This window comes from Vigna umbellata, chromosome 4, assembly GCF_029865625.1.
Source record: "Vigna umbellata cultivar VRB3 chromosome 4, Vumbellata_1.0, whole genome shotgun sequence".
Taxonomy (NCBI): Eukaryota; Viridiplantae; Streptophyta; class Magnoliopsida; order Fabales; family Fabaceae; genus Vigna; species Vigna umbellata.
Genome location: NC_142168.1, coordinates 45,730,129 through 45,753,300, shown reverse-complemented (window position 1 = coordinate 45,753,300; position 23,172 = coordinate 45,730,129). Strand labels below are relative to the sequence as shown.

At 35.1% G+C, this 23,172-nt stretch overlaps 2 protein-coding genes across 2 annotated transcripts; one reads left to right on the top strand and one right to left on the bottom strand.

The window, feature by feature from the left end:
- Positions 1-1,216: 1,216 nt before the first annotated feature.
- Positions 1,217-19,014, top strand: LOC124843776 (isoprenylcysteine alpha-carbonyl methylesterase ICME-like). Its single transcript, XM_088113960.1, has 11 exons — positions 1,217-1,561; positions 1,806-1,882; positions 2,345-2,414; positions 2,592-2,672; positions 5,544-5,618; positions 6,064-6,165; positions 6,267-6,407; positions 11,726-11,791; positions 11,863-12,006; positions 12,493-12,583; positions 18,594-19,014. The coding sequence occupies exons 1-11, from the start codon at positions 1,326-1,328 to the stop codon at positions 18,747-18,749; spliced, it is 1,239 nt and encodes a 412-aa protein (XP_087970086.1). The 5' UTR covers positions 1,217-1,325; the 3' UTR covers positions 18,750-19,014.
- A 2,604-nt stretch (positions 19,015-21,618) lies between these two features.
- Positions 21,619-21,993, bottom strand: LOC148200369 (uncharacterized). Its single transcript, XM_088112917.1, has one exon. The coding sequence runs from the start codon at positions 21,991-21,993 to the stop codon at positions 21,619-21,621; it is 375 nt and encodes a 124-aa protein (XP_087969043.1).
- Between the last annotated feature and the right edge of the window lie 1,179 nt (positions 21,994-23,172).

Genomic DNA, 23,172 nt, shown 5'->3' with positions numbered 1-23,172 from the left:
TCAATTACCAAACAATAAATGTTCAAATCTCATAACTACATTAGTCCCTAATTACCTCATTTTCCTAGGGTCTTACAATGTAAGTGTTTTGTATTCAATTCAGTTCCAATTTTCGTTAATTTTTTGTTCAATTTAGTAAAATATTTCGTTAATTTTTTTTAATTTAGTCCCAATTTTAAATTTTAGAAGGAAAATTCTTCATTTCTTTAAAATTAAAAGAACAAATTCTTTATTAATTTTAAAATTAAAACAAAAATTCTTCATTATTTTTAAAATTAGAAGGAAAATTCTTTATTATTTTTAAAATTAGAAGGAAAATTCTTCATTATTTTTAAAATTAGAAGAAAAATTATACATTATTTTTAAAATTCAAAGGAAAATTTTTCATTATTTTTGAAATTATAAGGAAAGTTCTTCATTACTTTTAAAATTATAAGAAAAATTCTTCATTATTAGAAGAAGAATTCTAATTTATTTCTAAAATTTGAAGGAAAATTGTACTTTATTTTTTAAATTAGGAGGACAATTCTCTACTATTTTTAAAATTAGAAGCAAAATTTTTCAATATTTTTAAACCAACTATATTTTAATTTTTACCTGTAAAAAAATAAAATACAAATATAATAATCATATTTCAATGTTATAGTGAGAGTTGGTTTAAAATAATGAAAAAATATTCAATAAAAATGTGAATTTTAATAAAACTTAAATTTAATCACAATAAAGAAACAAAATTGAAGTAAATGAAATCAAATTAATAAAAATTGAAACTAAATGAATAAAGTTAATGAAAATTAAAATCCAATATAAAACACGTAAGAATGACTTGACACGTGACTTAATATTAAACATTCGAAAAACAAATTTTACATTTAAAAATAGAGAATAAAATAACATTTAAGTCTTAAATTTTATAAAAGTAAAAGATCCTAGAAACTAAAATGAAAAACAAACTAGTTCAAGAAGAATAGATCGAAGTCTTCAAAATAGTATAATTTTGTCATAAGTTTCACGACAGCATGGAGGGGAGAGTACATAAAATCCGATTCCTATTATCTGAATCAGACCATTACAAAAGAAAGCGTGAAAATCCAGTTGCTTTGAATCCATTTCCGTGTCCATCTGCACCACCCGCTATATATAAATACATATATATAAATACATATATATATATATATATATATATATATATATATATATTTATTATAGATATATTTGCTTATGTAACAAAATCAACGTTGGCGCTTCATAACATACAAAACCAATGCAATAATTTACTCTTTTCCGATCCGATACACCCTCCGATTTCTCAGCCTACGCCGGCGATGGCCACCCTCTCCAATCGCCGCCGCACGCTCCCGCCGGATGACACTGACGCCCAGGTGATAACTGCAGACTCCGTTTCCACCAACTACCGCACGATGCCCTGCCTTGTCACCGGAAAAACCGTGCTCCAGCCTCACCTAGCTCGGCAAGAATCTTTACGCCGAAACATTGGCCACGTCGCTGCAGAAACCTACTTGATTACTCGCCTCGCCATCACGCTTCTTCGCTACCTCGGGTGAGTGCGTCAAATTTCAGTAATCTCTTCGCTTATTTGTTATTTGTTTTTTCCTACAATCTCTCGAATTATTATTTGCATATAATATGACTTTCTTTTATTATTGTAATTTCGCTTCAGCTATTGTCTGTTTTACGCAATTACAAATTGTTGTTCAAGAACTGCGAATAATTAGTTCTCAAACATCCCCTATAGTTCTTTGTGCCTTGTGGCATGTCTGATTTTCTGTTGATACATTGTTCAGGATTGGTTACCGTTGGATTACACAATTACTTGCTCTTGGATGTTATGCCTTGCTACTCATGCCCGGTTTTTTGCAAGGTTTGCTTAATATAATTGTGATTTTCTCTTTTCTTATCATCAATAATGAAAATGTTAAGCTCTGAATTTACTTTGGAAGCTTCCAACAATGGATAGATCATCATAAATATTCTTATGCATTCTGTTTACTTATGCTCAGTGACAATCTGACTGCCATTCCTGACACTTGGCTCTTTTATATTACATGTTACTGTTTTTCCTTCCACTTGGGGAGGTGTGCGAAATTTCACACACATATTATGTATCCAGCAATATTAATAGAAGGAAAATGTTTTTTTAACAACTTTTTTTTTATGACCTCTTTTTATAACGCTTATGTGGTAGCTTGTGATTGGTTTGTTTTAAATATACAAACTAATAAAATAGTGACACATAATTTACCGTAAAAAAGTTAACATATCATGATCTGAAAATGAATCTTTTTATTTTTGTTTTCTTTCTCTTACTTTTGACTTTCTGCAGTTGCATATTACTATTTCTCTTCACCCAAGGTAAAGCGAAGCCTTGTTTATGGAGATCAGCCTAGAAACAGGTAAATTAAAACACTGGTAATACATGTCGTGAGGTTGGTCATTTAATGTATTGTTGCTTGATAGTCATGTAAATTGTGGTTTTTAAGGTTCGTTCTATATCTACCAGCCAATATCTTGGGATGTTGATCATTTAATGTATTGTGTGCCTGATAGTCATGTAAATTGTGGTTTTTCAGGTTCGATCTGTATCTACCATCTGATATTGGTAAACCTAACCCAGTTTTGATATTTGTAACTGGGGGAGCATGGATTATTGGGTGAGTAGTTTGAAATGTCTACATGGCTTTGCTTTCATGTTTTAATTTTCTCTTTGTATAGTGTTGATTCTTATTCAGTACATGCAACAGTAATTCATTTTCAAGTCACAAGCAGTTTTATCTATGGGTGAAGTCTTAGCAAAAAGCAACTGCAAGCTGTTGATGATGCTTTGAAACATACTACGACATTCTTCGGTTATGGGGGTATTATGATATATTGGAGTAAAGAATATATTCTTTTCTCTCTTTGTAATGTTCCGTTACACTAGCACAATATTCCCCAGAGTTTGCTATTTCTAGCTGTCTCTTTTTAGTGATCCTGTTTTGCTGTTTTGGTCTTTTTTCTTTCAAGGCTAGCTACTATAAATACTCCCTTTGTACTATGCTTTACCTGTTCCAGAAATAATAAAACATTATGTTGAATATTACGGTTTTAACTTTTCTCTAAGTTGGTATCTTAGCATTTCATCCTCACGGCAACGTTTAACTTTTTTTAACCTTGGCTATTTCTTTTCGGTCGTGGCTACTGCTAATCCCACTGCTTCTGCACCTTATTCCTTTTCCACTTCCCTTGCTGAAAACCTTGATGACTCCAACTATCTTCGTTGGCCTCCACAAGTTGAACCCATTATTAAACCACATTGAGTTCACCATTCATTGCTTGTCTTAGAATTCCTCCACTATATCTCTCTAATCAAGATATTGATCTTGTGAATCCACCATATGAAGTTTGGGAAGTTTAGTATCAAATGCTTTTTACATGGCTTCAATCAACATCATTAAATTCTCTTTTGCGTTAATATTTTGAGAGAATCCTACCATTTGGGACATGATTCATGAGTACTTTCATCTTTAGACAAAAACTTGAGCTTGACAACTTCGTCCTGATACTATGTATCTCTTGATGGCAAGATGATGCGAGATTTTTTATCTCACATCAAACCATTGTTAATAACTTGAGGGTATACTCTGTTCTGCTTGAAGAGAATGTTGATGCCGTATCCTTGGAGATTTACCACCTGAGTGTGCACCACTCATTTCTATTATTAAAAGCAAGTTCATTACTACTTTTGTTACTAAAGTGGACACTCTTCTTGCTCATGAATCTTGTGCCACCCGATTTAACAAGAAATCCTTCTTTCCTGCTCTTAACTACACTCAAGGATATGTACCAACTACTTCACTAATAGTGGTTATGCTCATGCTAGTGGAGGCCAAGGCGACACCATCGGTGGGGATGGTGGTTTTACTCGAGGTCATGGTGAACACTTTGCAAATATTCCATGCCAAATCTGTTTGATAATGGCCATACTGCTAACATTTGCTTCTATAGGTATGATGCAACTTATCAACCACTTGTATCTCTTCTTTTCTATGATCATTCCACATTGCATCATGTCTAGCTCAATCCTTCTCAGGCTAACACCAAAATACCTAACAATTGGGTGAATCCTAATTTAAAGAATTTCAATCAAGATAACATTATGTTTGACTTTCTGTTTGTGGCACCATTTACATTTCCATAAGATGTCATTTTCAATGAACAACAGTTTCCCTACTGTGTTCTTTTTGAGCAAAGTCCTGCCAAGAATAGTTTGTGGTCTGACTATTTTCATAATACTCCAGATATATCGTCTCTTGTTCTTCCTGTGGCACCGTCACAACATCCTTTTTTCTTCTGATGCTAGTCATCATCTTGGTGACCATCATCCTTGATCTGTGTCACCCACTAATCCTCCTGTCCTTGACCTGTTAATGTTTAACCCATGCAAGCCAAGTCCAAGTTTGTATTACTTAATCCGTGTCTTCATCCCTTGTTGTTTCCACCTTAATTCTCACTACAGTATCTTAAAAGGAACCACCTTGCATGGTCTTCTCATGAAATCTGCTGCAGTAGGTAGACCTCTTTCTGTCACTGCACTATGTGATGCTGATTGGACCTCTAACATTGATGACAGCAGATCCACCTCTGGCCCATATTTTTTTAAAGTCTAATTTAATCTCTTGGTGATCCTGTACACAATAAGTTATAGCTAGGTCTAGTATGGAAGCTCTGAAACCACAGCTGAGTTAACTTGGATTCAAGCTTTGCTACAAGAACTGTGTGTTCCCTTTTCTACTCCGATCTTACTCTGTGACAATCAAAGTACAGCGGTCATTGATCAAAACCTTGTTTTCACAGTTACGCTAAACATTTGGAAGTTGATGTCTTCTTTGTTCATGATAAATTTCTCTCCAAACAAATTCAGGTTTATCATATTCTAGCCTTGGATCAACGGGCAGATTTTCTGATGAAGCCATTTTCTCCAACTAGATTTACTTTGGTCAAAGACAAACTCAATGTGACTGATATTTCTCATGCAATTGGACTTTGAGTTTGAGGGGGGCTATTAGGATATATCAGAGTAAAGAATATAAAAGATATTTTTTTTCTCTCTCCGTACCTTTCCATTACATTAGCACAATATTCCCCTTTATTTTGTTATTTCCTGTCCCTTTTTGGTGATTCTCTTTTGGCTTTTCGGTCTTTCTGCTTTCAGGGGTAGCTACTCTCCCTCTGTATTTTTCTTTACGTGTTACATAACTAATAAAATGTTAAATCTTTTTATTATGGTTTTATCCTTTTTCTAAGAGGGGGTCGACAAAATACTACAAGTGGTTATGATGAATTGTTGCTTCAATTTTGAAATTGAATTTTAGAAATTTACTGACTTGAATGATTTGGTTCATGTCACACTTTGTGATGCCATAATATAGTTGGTCTCCTGCACCATGGCATGGCTAGAATTTTAGTTTATGCGTGTATGTAAACCTATTCAGCAATCTTTTATCTCTTAGAAGTTGAAATAATTGCGTTGGGTTTTGATTTAGGTATAAAGCATGGGGTTCCCTTTTAGGACTACAGTTGGCAGAACGAGGCATTATAGTGGCATGCTTAGATTACAGGTACCTGGTCTCAGTTCAGCAGTGCAAGATTGAGTCTACAATTTACATTTGGTCTGACTTGCTCTATGTTTGAGGTATTTTTATGGACAAATTGGGTTTTTTTATGTCTATTTCTAGGACATTTAGTCCGGGAAATTCATAAATGATAACTACAAGGGTGCTTGTATCACACAATGTCCTGAACTTAATAGTTTTGATTATGCACATTTTGATTCATAATTTGTTTTTAAGTTAGAAATATAGTACATCACATTTATTATTAGCATTTCGGTAATTGAAATCTTAATCTTATAGTTGTTCCAAAGGACGAGATTTCTTTTACGCAATGTTACAACTTAGTTATATAATAATAAAGGGTACAAACAAGATAATTGTTACATCTAGTTTTCGAATAAAATGCTATGTTTAGCATTTAATAAATTTTTGTTTTTTTTTTTGAGTGTAGAAATTTTCCTCAAGGGACTATCAGTGACATGATAAATGATACTTGTCAGGGAATTTCCTTTATCATCAACAACATAGCTAAATATGGAGGTGACCCTAATAGGTGGAGTGCTACTATGATACAAGATTCCTTTTCGTCATATATTTGGACATTCAACAATGAGATTGATCTATTAATTTTTTTTTTAAATAACTATATAACAGAGTTTATCTAATGGGACAATCTGCCGGTGCTCATATTTCCTCTTGCGCTTTACTGGAGCAAGCAGCCAGAGAATCAAATAAAGGAGAGAATGTTTCTTGGAGCATTTCGCAGATCAAAGCTTATTTTGGTTTATCTGGAGGGTAAGACACTTTGGTTAGTGTTTCATCTATATCTTGAATTTTGTTGAAATGGTGAATTTCAACAAGTATATGTTCATTCTAGATTGTCTAGAACATATCGATGCATTTCCTTCGTAGAATTTTTGTCCTTTAATTTCGAAGTTATTTTTTATACTAAGATGCGCCTTAAGAAAAGTGGAAAACTTAACTTCTCATTCACATGATCACTGTTGCTTAACGGTTATGAATATTGGACAACCAAGGGCTAGAATGTTGCACAATGGAAATGTTGTATTCCATGAGTGGTCAAACCAGAAAGATAAGAAGAGAAAAGAACGTGTTTTTGAAAAATTAGGAAAGTCTTATGCAGGAAAAGTGTAGAACCACTCCCTAAATATTTAACACAAGAAAGTAATACCAATAGAAGCCCAAATTAGAAGAGTTTGACCGACAATCTCCCAATTAAAAGGTAAAATATGAAAATCTCCCAAGTGAAAACCCTTGATAAGGATCCAAAAATAAATGGTGCTTCGTGCATGGTTTGCTCTCATTGGGTCGTTGTAAGCTGCTCTCTTGTGGCTAAGGTGTTTTGATCTGTTCTACACTTTGTTCTAGTTTAAATTATATAAACTATTTTTCTTTTTAATTTTTAATTGAAAATTAGAATTAGGAATTAAGAAATTGTAATACTTTAATTATTTAATAATTATAGAATATGTTTTTAAATTTTGTAATAGAAAATTGAAATTAGGGAGCAATTTAAGGCATCTCTGGGGTGGATCAAATTCTATCGAGATATTTAAGGAAGTTTCAGATTTAGTTCCTGTTAGTTTTAATTTTGTATGACTTGTAACTTGGTTTTATTACTAGCATTTCAATCCCACAATCTCAGATTTATTTCCTAGAATGGGCTGTGCTTGTGTCCTAATTATCCAATCAATGTATGTGTATATATCATATATATGTTGGCACCAAATAAGAAAAATTATTTTCTTCTAATTTTGAGATGGTATCAGAAATGCATCAGATTTATTTCCTAGAATGGGCTGTGCTTGTGTCCTAATTATCCAATCAATGTATGTGTATATATCATATATATGTTGGCACCAAATAAGAAAAATTATTTTCTTCTAATTTTGAGATGGTATCAGAAATGCACCTTATGTTTGTTCCTGTGCTCACATATGATTGGAACAATGCGAAATTAGTGAGATCGTCTTATAGGACTATGAAGGTCTATTTTAGGAGGAAGGTTGTTAAAAATAAAACATAGGTTTTTAGGTGGTTTGGGTTGCTATAGTCTCTGTTACGATATAAGGTAGGGGTAATAATAAGGGTTGGAAAGTATATGAGCAGAGAGAATATTTAGTATAAGTTAATTAGAGTATATAAATATAGTATAAGTTAATTAGAGTAAATAAATATATATTTAGGGAAATATTCAATATAAGATATTTATAATTAAGGATATATGATAGGATAATATACGGAGAGATATTTATATTAAATATAGGGATATTTATATTAAATATTAAATATAAGGATATTTATATTAAATGCAGAGAAATATTTAATAAGAGATGGGCGGGAAATAATTAATATAAATAAGGTTAGAGTCTAGGGTTAAAGGGGATGCTTTTGATTATTTTGTGACAGACATTATTGTCTTGTGAGAGAGGTTATGCTCTCAAAGTAATTGAAGGAGGTTATGCTCCCAATTATTGTTTACCCTTGTTTATTCAGATATTACCATCAATAAAAGAGATTCATTCATCCATTGTTATTCGTTTATTATTCTATTACGCGTGTTTATTGTTCTATTACGTGTGAGAGAGTGTGAAAGGTTGTATTTGGATAGTTTACGGTACTCAGGTACGTAACAGTCTCCTTAGTGGGAAGACTATATATGGGTAGGGGCGTGTCTTTTAGAGGACACTTTTTTGTTAATTCAAGAGGCTGGACAGGATTAGTGACCTTCTATGTGAAGGGAAACATTTCCCTCGGTTGTATTTGTGTACTTTGCTGGTGTTGGAATAATAGCTTTGTTTCCAGTGCTGAGTATTGACAAAATTGGTGTTTGTGGGTGTAAAACTGAACGTTATCGGTTCCTTGCAATCAAGAAACCTAACATTGTCACTGGTGTTTACCCGTCGGCCTTTGAACAACCTTGTCCTCAAGGTTGAAATCCGGGAATTGGACTCTCATGGTCGGCTTATCCTCCCATGTAGCAGCTTCCGATCCCTCTCCCTGCCACTCAATGAGCACCTGTGGCACTGCCTCTCCGTGCAACTGAATGGTCCTTCTTTCCAACATTTTGAGGGGATTACATACTGGTCTTCCTTCTTGTAAATCTTCCGGTAGCTTCCTCTCAACTTGGTGGGTCCCCACCGCCAGTTTGAGTTGAGATACATGGAAAACAGAGTGTATACGGGCTGTCTTTGGCAGCTGTAACCTGAACGCCACTGGTCCCACCTATTTTATCACTTGGAAAGGGCTGTAATACCTTGCTGGCAGCTTGGGATGTAATCTGGTAGGCATGGAGGCTTGCCTATGGGTCTGATCTTCAAATAAACCCAGTTCCCCTCCTTGAACACTGATGGGCTGCATTTTCTGTTGGAAAATTTGGCCATGGTCTTACGCCCTTTCTAGATGATACTGCAACTGCTTAAGGGCCTCATCCCTATGTTGTAGCTCTTGTGCCACTACTTCCACTTCTGTTTCACCTGGCACAAAGCTAGGGACGGAGGAGCTCTCCCATACACTATTTCAAAGGGAGTGCACTTGGCCACACTTTGGTAGCTGGTGTTATACCAGTATTCTGCCCATGGGAACACATAGCTCCAGTTTTTGGGCTTTCCGAACTAAAACACCTTAAATAGGTCTCTAAAGTCCTATTTAAAACTTTTTTCTGGCCAGTACTCATCAACAACTTTGTGCCCTGTAATCTAAACAACTCCTTCTAGAGCAGACTAAGGAAGGTTGGATCCCTGTCACTAACTATCGAGGAGGGTATTCCATGTAGTTTTACTATGTCCCTCACGAAAGCCTCTGCAATAGTCTTGGCTGAATAAGGGTGCTTGATCCATGATGAAGATCCTAATATTCTTTTCTGGACACTTGTGGCCTGGCTAGAAGGATCACCACAGTGAAAACATCTTCCCTCTTCCCTTCTCCGGATATATTTTGGGTATGGAAGATTCCTTATCCCCCTGCTTCTATTGTCTCCTACTGAATTACTTCTTATCTTGGAACTCACTGTGGTATTAACACCTTCCTTGCGGTGCTTATGTTACTCTTAGTGCCCTGTCCACTTTTTGCCCTTCTGTGCGTCTCTGTTCTGGACACAGCCCCAATCCCTCCTTGATATCTTCTAAAAGATTGAGTTCCCCTATTGGTCCCTCCCTTGTCCTGTCTGGGATCTTCTGTAACCTCCTCTACATCCTTGGCTATCTCCATAGCCCTTAGCAATTCTCTGGGTTGTGGGCCCTAATTTGGCTCCTAATATTCCCTTGCAAACCCGCATAGAAATGTCCCAATAGCTGCTCCTCTGTCAACTCAGTGGCTTGCGCCACTAGCCTCTCAAATTCTTGAATATAATCCTCCATAAACCCATTTTGCCTTATTGCTGCCAGTTTTTCAAACACAGTGGATCTCTCTCTTCCTCCAAACCTTATCAGAGCCTCTGTTAGATCCTCCCAAGAAGGATTCTTGGTCTTCTTTTTCCAGAATTGGAACCAATAGCTGGCTCCTCCCTCCATACTAATGAAGGCCAACCTTATCTTTTCTTTTGCTGAAATGTTTTGAATTTCGAAAAAGTTCTCTGCTCTACATATCCAGCCCACTGGATGAGCCCCTTCAAATATAGGTAATTCTATTCTCTTCATCCAGCATTTCTTTAATTCCACTTTTTCTTCTTCCATCTCCTCCTCCAACTCATCCCATCTTCCCCTTCTTTCCCCATTAACCGACCCTTGACCGCCCTTCGAACTACCTTCCGAGTTCTTTGTTTTTTTCATGAGAACCTTGATCATATCCATGAGTTCTTGATGTCTTTCTCTGGTCTCCTCCCGTAAATCGTCCAAGGACCTTCCTTGTTTGCTGACCATTCTTTCTAGTGTGGTCATTCTCCCTTCCATGATTGCCCCCTTTAGAGATTCGGTAGGTTGGACCACTTTGATAGGTTTCTTGGCAGTAAGAAACCCAAGATACCCTTGGTTAGCACTCAACACACATAATTCCCAAAAGCAGTAAACTGTATTGATTTCTGAAGAACAAAAGACAATGTTCAATAGCTACCAAGGAAGCAATCCTTCCTTCACACAGGATGTATTGTTCCTGTCAAACACTAACAAATAAAATGTGTCCCCCCTTGAGACACTCCCCCCCCTTTATAGCTAACACCTTAACCCCAACATACCTACCCCAACAACCTAACTAACTTTCCCTCCTCCTAACCACCATCATGTCTTGTTTATAATTCTCTTCCTCCTTTCATATACCCTTAGGGTCCTATCAAATACTTATTACTTAGGGTCCTATCAAATACTTCCTCCTCTCATATACCCTTGAGACGGTCCAGTCTTATAGATAATCTTGTCTTAACATAATGTTGTCATCATCAATGATGTAGGTGAGGGTAACAATCCTTTATTATCCAACAAGTTTTCAATAAAAGCAATAAAAGTCATTTGTTATTTTAAATTCAGTGCAATATTGTTTTATATTAGCCATATCACCTCACATTTCTTAACACATGAAGACAAAAAAGCAAGATGATGGAACAGGAGAATAGTCATATCATCCAATTAACACAAAAATGACAGCAACTCTATTAAAAGATATTAAATGTTTTAGTACTCAATAGTCCAATAAAATTTAATAGGGATTCGATTAAAATTACTCAAATTTATGAGGGATTTAGAACTTAATTAAGCATTTTTTTTTACCTATTTTTCTTAATTACAATATTAAAATATTAAATTAGTATGTTATTTGTATAATTTTTTTCTTATGAAGGAAACTCTTACAAGTCAAGTTGACGGAGCTTCAACAAGTTTATGTATACTTTGAAGTCTGATAATCTTGGTGGATGCAGTAAAATATTATTCCATATGCTTATGGTGATGTGAACTTTATGGTTTATTGGTGCAATGTTTAATCCCTTGCATGTTTCCATGGTACATTTTCATTTTACTTATGTGAAAAAGAGTGAAACAGATTTCTGTTTTTCTTTTTTGTGTGAAGAGATCATTTATGACTGCTTCTGAATTATGCACCCCGATAAATTGGTTTAGACCTGTTAAGGATATGCTATTAACAGTTTCAACACATATATGCAGATACAACTTATTGGATTTAGTGGATCACTTCGACAATCGTGGCTTGTATCGTCGGATCTTTTTGAGGTATGTCCTGAAAAATCAAGTTTCATTATGAGGCTATCTTTTTCCGTTTCTATAACTGATTATCATTTCAGCATAATGGAAGGTGAAGAGTCTTTGAAGGTATATTCACCTGAAATTAAAATTCAAGATCCATGTCTCAAAAGTGCCATTCCTCACTTCCCACCAGTATATCTGGTCCATGGAACTGCAGATTATTCCATACCATCAGTAGCTAGGTTAGTCTATGAATTGAAATTCACTGGTTATTATATTTTGTTCATAAAAAGATTGGTTATCATATACTTTTTTTCTGTTCAAGGAAACTTCTGAAGGTCTCAATTGTATTCTTCTGCGGTGTATTGCCACACTATAAATAAGACCTGATCATTGTTACAACGTAAAGATTGAAAGGGTTACTTGACTGTCATGTACCTAACTTAACCCTCTTTAGATCTTGGCTTGTACTAATAACAGCACAGGAAGAGTTTGATGATCTCTGGTTATCATAGTACTAAATAACTTTTATGACTTTGTGGGTTCTTCTTTCTTTTCTATGGTACTTGTGTTATCTCTATGGATTATTAAACACAAAGATGGAATACTATTGTTTACTAAGAAATGAAACATCCACTGTGGTAATTTTCTTTGCTAGACTTACAAACATTAATGTCAAAAAGTAGGTTGCCTTTGTGTGAGGGGATATTAATAAGTGATTTTTGCAGTGAACGGTTTGCTGATGCTCTAAAGAAGGCAGGGGCAAGAGCTGAGTTGATTTTGTGTGAGGGGAAGAGTCATACAGATCTGTTTCTACAGGTAAGTTAAACGTGAAGCGATTTCAAATTTTTGGGTACTAAATAAAATATAAAACTTTATATTATGCAACATGTTTTAAGTTATCGTTTTGACTATCTTTTTAATCATAGAGCTGAAAAAGGAATCATGTGCCATATACGTAGTGCTCTAAACGTTTTGTCTGATAAACTTGAATTGATTCCTTTTCAACCTTGTTAGATGTAACAAACTTAGGCCTATCTCTTTGTATTTTCCTATTTATAAACGCATAATTGTATATGCTATATACACATTAGGGATTCAACCTAAGCTTCTCTCTTTTATAGTAACATTCTATGAGAGCCTGGTTAATCCTCTATCTCTTTCTGGATCTATAACTTTCATTGTGATAAGGACTCGTTGGAATTTTTTCACTATTTTTAGGTTGTTTCTCTCTCTTGGTAATTATTTTCTATCTCTACAATCATCTATGGTCTTTTTTGTTGCTCGAAAGTTTGATTCATCCATCTATACTCTTAAGAAGTGGACTTAAGCCTTTCTCAACCTTAAAAATCGGTTAATAAGATGTGATTTGCATACTTATATACTATAAATTTGTCTTATCTTTAATTAACAATGGATCGCCAACAAACCTTCTCATGTATATGGGAGTAGACATTTATAATGGTCTCATAATAAGTGGCAAGATAGGTTCAACAAACAACAAATCTCGTTAGGATAGATTTCAGGTTGCTTTGATACTATTTTAAGAAGTGAACTTTAAATCTAACTCAATCTTACAAAACTGAATTGTAAGGTGAGATTTCCCCCACTTATATATTATAAATTTGATTTATCTTTAGTCAATGTGAAATCTCTAACATATACCAATTATCTTAATGTGCATCTATCCGCTGATAAATTGGATGGAACTAATTATGATAATTGGACATCATACATTAGACTTTGGCTTAAGAGTTAAGGTTATGTTGATCATCTTAATGAGTGTGACTACTATTACTGAAAATGAGCTTTCTTGTTGGTTAAAAAATGATGCTCAATTATGAATTGTATTCAACTTTATTATTCATTCATCACTGAAACAAATTCTTCGTGCTTATGAGACATGTTCAGAAGTTTGGGAATTGGTCAAATTGTTATACACCAATGATACTCAATACTTTTATGGTATTTTGTCAAAATATCCTAAGTAATGTTGGTCCTAGATGTTTTGATGGTACAATGGCTGAATACTTGGGTAGCGTTCATGCTTTTCTCCATGACTTCAATGAGTTATTATCTCCTGCCTTCACTCCTTCTCAAGAACTAAAGTAACAATCAAAGTTTTTTATGTTGTGGCCCATCTCTTTGTATTTTTCCTATTTATAAAAGCATAATCCTATGTGTTCAATATACATTAAGGATTCAGCCTATGTCTCTCATGTCTCTTATTTTAATAGAAACCATGTCTTTGGTATGGTTTTTGGTGTTGTCCTTTCCCAAAATGGCCATCCCATTGCCTTTTTTCAGCAAGAAGACGTGTGCATGTACGCAAGTCACCTCTATCTATGCCCGTGGAATGTTGGTTATCATAGAAGTGGTCAAATAGTGGAGTCAATATTTGATAGAAACCTCGCAGTTGGTCCTTTACTTTTCTGTTGAGATTTCCAAGTTGCATGGTCTTCTGAAGTGAATCATATCATAACATGATTTGCTATTCCTTAGTAATTTTTGGAATGAGCCCTTTCACTTACAAAGCGACCGACTCATTTAGTATTCGCATACCATCTCCAAACGGATGACCAATCACAGGTGATTAACAAAAGTTTACCAGGTTTACCTGATTTGTTTTCCAGTGACAACCTTCACACATGTTACAATTCCTTCATCTGGCCAAATTTTGGTATAACACTTCGCACGATTTCATCATCAACATCACCCTGTTCCTAGCTTTCTATGACCGCCCGCCATTGTCCATACTAGACTATGTCAACGATACCACTACAGTCCTGTCCTTGGCCACTCCCTACAAGAACTTACCAAAATGCTCTACCAACTACGACAAAACTTGAACTGCACTTGTCAATGAATGACCATTTGGCCTCTAAAACATGCTGCCATCATGTCTTCCACCCAGGTGACAAGGCCCTCTGTCTCTGCATCATATCATCAAGGCTCGTGTTTCTCCACGTCCCTTCAACAAGCTTGCCATGAAATTGTGTACCTTTCATGGTGATCTGCCGATTGACAAAGTCACCTACAAACTAACTCTACCTCCTTCCTCACGTATCCACCTTCATTTTTTTCATCTCTCTTCTTTGATCGTATCATGAATCCTCTCCCCCTACCTTCATACATCAGCCACCTGAACTAACCTCTCAAACCAACCCAGTAAACCTGAGACTCACTCTCTTCCCCAACTCCACACTCATTTCTTCTCTACTTCCCAAACCACTTTAATATAGAGAAAACGAGGTATTGTTGCCTTTGCTACACCCACTTTGTCCTCATCTAATCAAACCCCACACGACCCTTAATTCTGCCAAACTTATCCCCTCATATAACGCTGAACCCTTTAACCAATTCCACTCACACAACATGTTCTCCTTAAGCTCAGCAGTCTCCTAACACTAACAATTTGAACTAGCATCTACTAGTCAATCATTAGTGCACCTAAAAACATTTTGAATTGTATGATTTAGAATATATTTTGAAATGTACAATTCCAAAATAAGTGTACCGTGTTGTAATTTGAGATAATATCTTTAGAATCTTCCTAATTAGAGGAAATAGATATATAATCTTTTATTTTATTTTACTTTCCTAGTTTCCCTATTTTCCTTTTTAGGAGAATTAGATTATTACAAATAGAGAGTATCATAATGTATTTTTTATGATTGAGAATAATAAATTAGTCTTATTTTCCACTTGGTATCAGAGCTTGTCTGATCTACTTCCGTTGTCTTTGCTGTCCGCCGGTGGCCGGCCGCCATGGCCGCTGGCGGCCCCCTAAAAATCTCACCTTCAATGGACAATCCTACTCCAGTTTCCGTAGCCAAGTTTATGCTTATGATCCTTAGATCAATTGAGTGTCTTTCACAAGAGCCACCTAGAATCTTCATGACCAACAACAAGTTGGTTTCCTCCAATAACAGCTAAAGAAGTTGTTCTTCCATACTTTGGCCCAGTAAAATTAGAATGGGTCCTTCTCTAATGCCCAAACGTTGGCATTCTCATTGGCTTCCATTCATATGCACCCAGAATCAAAGAGACCTAAAGTCTTCTGGGAACCCTAGAAAGGCAACTGCCTCCACTGAACCAGCCGTCGCCAGCCGCAACCCAATCGATCTCCACTGTCGATCACGGCCGACCACCGTCCACCGTTGGCCATCGTCCGCCGCTGTCACAGTCAGTTGTCATTCCTACCTCTATTGCTTCCGCTATTTTCTTCTCCATCCTGAAAGGTGCCATCCAGTTGCACCTGGAAATTGATTCGCTGAAAAATTGTGAAGAAGGCCTCCGATTCCAAATTTGTAGGGGGGCCTTAGCCTTCCATTTTCCCTCATTGTCCGTTTCCCGAACGTTCTCAAAAACCACTTAGCTTCAGAATTTACTTCCTGACGTCCTCAGGCAATGGGCCACCGCTAACTCTATCGTAGTCGTTGTAGTCACCAGTAGCATCGTCGTAGCCGACATCTTCAGCGTTGGGGAAGGAAACGGGGTTGTTGTCAACGTGGACGAAGACGTAGTTGGATTGGGAAAAAATGGGTCAGAGGCGTCGCGAGCGATGAGTTGGAAAGTGGCAGAGTTCTTCTTGTCAATGAACTTCTTCTTCCTCCCTCCCATTCTGCCTTCCAATTGTTTGACGAAAGGAAAGACACTAACAATTGCGAAGTGTGTAAGTGTTTCGGTAACTTCTTGGGCGGCAATGTTTGTTGTTTCTTCCGTCATCTTCTTCTCCATTGAGAAGGGTTCTCTGCCTTCACGGGCTTTCTGCCACCACCAATGGATTTCTTCTTCCTCTTTCTTGTGCGGCACTGAGTGGTGCTTCTTGCCGAAGTCTCTGCCGCTTGTGCTGCTGAATGCCCTAACACTTGTGGCCAAGCTTGTCTCCACAATTCTGTGATTCTCTTTTGCAAGTGTGATGTCCCCGTTGGCCTGTGGCATGAAGGGGAATCTATTTCTGTAGTTGTAATGTTTCAGTCAAGAATTCATCAGCCTTGTTGGCGGGTGCTTTAATGCCGCTGTCGTTGTAGTCAGTTGTTGTAACCTCTGCAGTTTGTTGTTGTTGCCTCCATAAGCTGCCGTATTTTCGTTGGTCAAGATTAAGAGTGTCTCGCGAAGTGCACTAGTCGTCATTCTCGCTGTTTGCCGTGATGGGAACTATTTTTCAGCCCCTGCAGAAAACTTTCTTTTTGGGCTAGAGTTTAGCCCGTACTTCTTGTGATACGGTGTTAAATATCACCTTTTTGGAGTAGTCCACCACAGAACTTTGGACCTCCAACCTGTCTTTAGCCTTTTGATGCCATCATAAGTCCCAATCTTTGGTGTTTTTTGGTTTCTGCCAATGCTTTGTTATAACAGCTCACTCAGAGTTGTTCTATGAGACCGCCCGCTGATTTGGCCCGTTCAATGTTAGGGGTTTTAGATTTGTCCCCAAGTACGGATCAGTTCTCACCAGTTCATCCACCTTCACATTCTGTCATTGATGTGCATATGTCGTTCAGTCGTGAGGGGAAGAAAAGTTTCAGCCGCCACAGGGTGGTTAAGTCCCTATAGGTTTGTTGCTATTAGCCACTGCAGACAGTTCAGTTCCTGCAGGTTTGTTGCTGTTCAGGGCAGTTAAGTCCCTAAAGGTTCGTTGTTGTTAGGGCAGTTAAGTCCCTTAAGGTTTGTTCAGGGTGGTTAAAGTCCCTATAGGTTTGTGGCTGTTAGCCTTTTAGTGCCGATGTAGGGTAGTGTAATCCCTGTAGGTCTGTTGCTATTTAAGGCAGTTAAGTCCCTGAAGGTTTGTTGTTGTTTATGGTAGTTAAGTCCCTACAGTTTGTTGTTGTTCGCTACTGGAGGCCCTTCATCTGTTCTTGTTGTTTGTTGTTGTTTGTTGCTACAAGTCATCATCCATTTTTTATGGAAATCTCCCTCGTCCATGCTGTCTAAGTTGAAGTTTCATGGTGCTAGTTCGCCCTCGTCCATTGCTGTCCAAGTTGAAGTTTCATGGTGCTAGTTCATCCTCATCCATTGCTGTCAAATTTGGTTTATTGATGTTCTTTACAATTGAGTTTGACTATTTCAAGCTTGGTTCATACAATATTGTATGATCCAGCTTGAGGGGGGAAGTGTTGTAATTTGAGATAATATTTTTAGAATCTTCCTAATTAGAGGAAATAAATATATAATCTTTTATTTTATTTTACTTTCCTAGTTTTCCTATTTTCCTTTTTAGGAGAATTAGATTATTACAAATAGAGAGTATCATAATGTATTTTTTATGATTGAGAATAATAAATTAGTCTTATTTTCCACTTACAGTTTGAAAATACATTCTATAATGTAGAATCCAAAATAATTTTTTTTCTAGATTGTAAAAGCTCAAATTCCAAATATTTTGGGAATCTTCGAAAATTGTATGGAGGGACATTTTTTACGTTCCCAAAATCTATGGAAGATGTAAGGAGAAATCATAGAACTGCAAGAAGAAATTGGCTGATAACAGTGTTCCTCTACATGATATGCAGTAATTGACAATGAGCCTTCTATCAATAACATGCCCCCTAGAAATATTAGAATCCTGTGATGTTTAGATTCTTGGTCATATAGGAATCTTTCCGGTAGAAAACTAGTACTCTTTTTTGTTAGAATACGATACGGATGTCATGTTTGGATTTAACTTATAATATACGTAGGTCTTTATACCATTATGGTAATGAAATATAGAGAAAAGTTTGTTTTGTATAAATTGTGTTTTCTTTCTTTTTCCTCTGCTGTACGTAGGATCACGCATCAGAGTTCCACAATGTGTATGGAATTTCTAATTGTGAACCATGCTGTGCAGGATCCACTCCGAGGTGATTACCTATTCGAGCATGCAGTTGCCGTTATACACTCCAATGATAGTGATGCTCTTACAAAGGACGCCTTTGCACCCCGAAGAAAACGGCTTGTTCCTGAGATTTTATTAAAGTTGGCCACCAAGATAAGTCCCTTCTAAGTATAAGCTTGTGATCGTAGTGATTACAATCTTACTGTATGCTATTCGATTCCATAATTCAATAGTATTCGGCCACCTACCCATTCATGTTTTAAGATGAATCTCGTGATAGATAAATGAACGGGTCTGTAAAATTTCGTACCATCCCTAAAATTCACGTAAATCAACAACTCCTTAATTTTAATTTTCACCAATACTCATGAAAAGAATTGAAATAAATTTAATTGATCAATGAAAGAATTAGAAGTGCTTTATTCTTTTCCTATTTAGTTATTTCACTGTTTTATTTGTTAGTAGCTTATTCAATACATGCATTATATATATAAAATTTTGCTATTTCATTGTTTCACTTTCATCTTCCTAAAATAAAGGCTTCACTGATATCTAACTAATAATTTTATTTTATAAGACTTATGGTTGGATTCTTTTATCTATGTTCAGTTTAAAATTGTTATATTTAACATTATATATCATGATATATTTGAAGTAATGTTTTATGGTGAATGAATTTTATGATTCGGATTCCAAAGTTAGTTCGTTTATTTACGATTTGATTTTTTATTGGACAATCTTGCCTGTAAGTGTAGTAATCACAAACTTCTGATGATAATGTATGACACTATCCATGCATGAAATAACAGTCATTCATAAAAAAAAATGCATTACTTGACATTTTTGTTTTAAAATTGAGTTATGAAAGGAAAATGGTTTCACGGTAACCTAAGATGATCTAAGCTTTTTTTTTTAGGATTAAATATTCTTTTTGTCTTTTAACTTTAATATAAAATTAAAATTAGTTTGAAATTTTGGATTAATTTATTCTTTCATTTTAAAAAATGTGTGAATTTAGTCATTTTAACTAAATTTTATCAAAATTATTTAAGGTTTTAAATCTGTTTTTCAATTAATATTGAAGTACAAATATGTCAAATAGGATAAACAATTTAATATTATTATGAAATAAGTTTGAAATGTTATATAAATCTGACAAAATTTGGTTAAAATAACTAATTTTATACATTTTTAAAGTTAATGGATTAAATTGGATTAAAGTTTTGAAGAGAAATTAATTTTAATGTTCATTTAAAATTAAAAAACGAGAAACATATTTACTCCTTTATTTAACATGAGAGGATCACTTTTCTCATGTTTCTTCCAAAAAAAAAAAGGTTGAGATTCCTTATGTAGAAGTAAAATAAGAAGGTTTCCTAACTCTTCCATCTTAGTCGTGCTTTGAGTATTATTTTTCTTTCATTTGTGTGAACAATAACTAGGGTCGACTTAGTGTTGAAAGTGTTTGGATAAAATAAATTAGGTTATTTTAATCTTACTATGATTATTTTACACAATAAAAGCAGCAGTAGCGTAATTTGTTTTAATATGATTGTTTTCCCTCGTTACATTCTAGTTTTCTTATAACTGACACCAAAATCATTTGTCCATGGTTTAATAACCAGTAATACTACTCGAACAGAAGACAAGTGCTAGTGTTCCTTTTTGAAACTTTTTCGATGAAACTGTACAGTACCATACACATTCACTAGAAGTGTCCTTGCATTGGTTTGCGTTGGGTTTAAAGTATAAGAGACAAAAGAATGAAAAGGAAACTGATGTATTTTTTTGAGCATAAGTAGTAAATATTTATATATAGAATTTGTAACCGATTTTGAGAAATATCTACTAAAACTTAATTAATTAAATAATATATAAAATCTTCTAAAAAACATAGGATAAGAATATATTTTTATTTAACTTATTTGACTCCTTCAACCAAATGTTGTTTGAGTCACAAAATTGCAATAATCTCCTCTTTGACTCAAAGTTAGCATACACTAAGTTTTTTCGTCCTTGACCGTATCATCTAAAGTTCCTTCACTTTTGGAAGTCCCGATCACAATTTCTTGCTTAGTCTTCATGTCCTTACATCAAAACTTTCTCATCTACTTGTAGTTGTTCTTTTGGCTTTTCCGTATTTTTAGCTTTGGCTTCAGGAAGAGTTGTCTTAACCTGCTCTTCTTCCTTTAATTTTTCTGGTTTATTTTGACTTTCACCAACTTTAACACCCACTAGCTCTAATTTCTTGCCATTCAGAGATGGGTTTTTTTAGGTCCTCTGACATCTGTATGTACTAACTATAGTTTGTTTGTTGCTCTTCAAGATTTTTCTTTTGAAAAAGGCAACCTCGTTTGCTTTCCATATTGCAAAGCTCCACATTCGAGTGATTTCTCTTCCAATTCAGGTATGTGCACATCAATATGCTCTTCATTAATCAAATTCAATGCAAAGCTTTTGCCTTTCATTTGAACTCTGAATAATTTTTTATTATCTGAATCTTTAATCATGCAGGTTTTTATCTTCAAATAGAGCTTTATAACCTTTCTCTAGAAGTTGGCCAACACTCAACAAGTTTTGGTCAATTTTAGGAACGTATAGAATATCAGTAATTAATTTCAAACCTGTGCAACCTTTGATCGTGATTGTTCCTTTGGCCTTCATTGTTATTTTTGCTCCGTTTCTAATTCTGACATTTGTGTTGTATGTTGCATCAAGATCTTTGAATAATTGTTGATCGTAAGTCATGTGGTTTGTGCAACCACTATCAATTAGCCAACTTTCTATTGATCTTGCAGTAGCAAAGCAAGAAACAACAAAAAGTTCTTCTTCTTCACCCTCTTCAACAACAACTTGTACATTCTCTTGTGTTTTTGATGACTTGCAGATTTTCTCCACATGCCTAATTGTCCACATTTATGACATTTCACATCTAGCCTCCACCAACACTTTGTATGTGGATGAGTGTTTTTCTTACAAAAAGGATATGATGAAAAAACATGAGAGGATTAATTACTATCATTTTTGTGGTTGAAACTTACTGACTTACCCTTTTTCTTTTCAGAAATTTAGTTGCCAAAGCCCCTTCAATATGACCTTCTTCTCTCATGAGTCTTCTTTGTTCTGGAGCCTGAAGTGCAGTCAAAAGTTCTGCCAAGGTAATAGTAGAAAGATCTTTTGAGTTCTCCAAGGAAGTCAATGTGGCTTCATATCTTTCTGGAATTGTTACAAGTATTTTTTGAACAATTCGAGAATCAGGAATCTCAGTGCCAAGAAGACGTATTTTGTTTGCAATGCCGAGAAGCTTGTCCGCATAATCTTTGATTGTCTCCGAATCTTTCATCCTCTGCATCTCAAGTTCTCGAACCAGATTCAAAGCTTGCATTTCCTTTGATTCTCTCACTACCTTCATACTCTTCCTTCAAATCCTTCTAGAATTCATATGTCGTTTTCAATGTCATTATTCTGTTGAAAATGACTGGAGATACGACTGTGAACAAAATTGATTTGACTTTGGATTTTCGAAGCCTCCTTTCTCTGTGACTTTTCATTTGAGCAACCGTAAGATTATTTGGCAAGGGAGGTACTTCGTAATCCTCTTCTACTGCTTTCCATACATCGTTAGCATCTATATATGCTTCCATTTTGACAACCCACATTTGATAGTTTTGTCCATCAAATACAGGTACAGAAATGGTAATAAAGGATGTTTGAGATTCCATCTTATGTGTGGTGGCTATTTTGTGGTTGTAGGTGTTTGTGGGTTATATCATAGATCCCGTAAGATCCTTTATGCTTTTGATACCAATTGTTGGGTTTTAAAATATAAGAGGCAAATGAATGAAAAGAAACTCATGTATTTTATTGAGCATAGCAGTAATATTTATATACAAGACTTGTAATCGACCTTTCTAATCGACCTTGAGAAATATTTACTAAACTTAATTAATTAAACAATACATAAAATCCTCCAAAAAGAATAGGATAGAAATATATTTTTATTTAATTTATTTGACTCCTTCAACCAAACGCTGTTTGAGTCACAAAATTCCAATAACGCCTCCGCTATTATTAATGAGTCCGAGTCTTTAATCAGTGCTGCTTTCACTGGAAGATGTATAACTTAGCGTTGCCAAAAAATAGCTGTTTGGCAGTTGCAAATCGGTGTGTTGAATATTTCTACTCCCAACAAAACTTAAGTTTTTTCATTAATGTAGTAAAGGAAAAACTTCAGAATCAATATGTGGATTCGATTTTTGTTAAGTTTTGGAATATAGAGTTAAATTATAATATTTACTAATCATTATTAATTAAAACAAGGTGGAAAATTAATGAAATAAATTAAAAAAAAAGAAACTAACTAAGAATGCAAATGCATGATTTTAATTAAAATTAATTCTAAACATGCATGTTACCTAATATAAAATGATGAAAAAAAAGTAGAAATATGAATATGTTTTTTGCTAAAGAAAGAAGAATTGTAACAATTGGAAATACAGATTTTCTATTTTAGATTTATGAATGCAATGAATGAATGAATGAACATGATGTTAACCAAGTGCTTGAGAATTCAGAAATGAACGATTGAATG

What these genes read in the sequence shown, in the direction of transcription:
- LOC148200369 (XM_088112917.1), bottom strand. Translation starts at nt 21,993, where the DNA reads ATGAAGGTAGTGAGAGAATCAAAGGAAATGCAAGCTTTGAATCTGGTT.
- LOC124843776 (XM_088113960.1), top strand. Translation starts at nt 1,326, where the DNA reads ATGGCCACCCTCTCCAATCGCCGCCGCACGCTCCCGCCGGATGACACT. An exon ending in ACGCTTCTTCGCTACCTCGG is followed by an intron (nt 1,562 to 1,805) that starts GTGAGTGCGTCA and finishes TACATTGTTCAG; the next exon opens with GATTGGTTACCGTTGGATTA. An exon ending in TATCGTCGGATCTTTTTGAG is followed by an intron (nt 11,792 to 11,862) that starts GTATGTCCTGAA and finishes TTATCATTTCAG; the next exon opens with CATAATGGAAGGTGAAGAGT.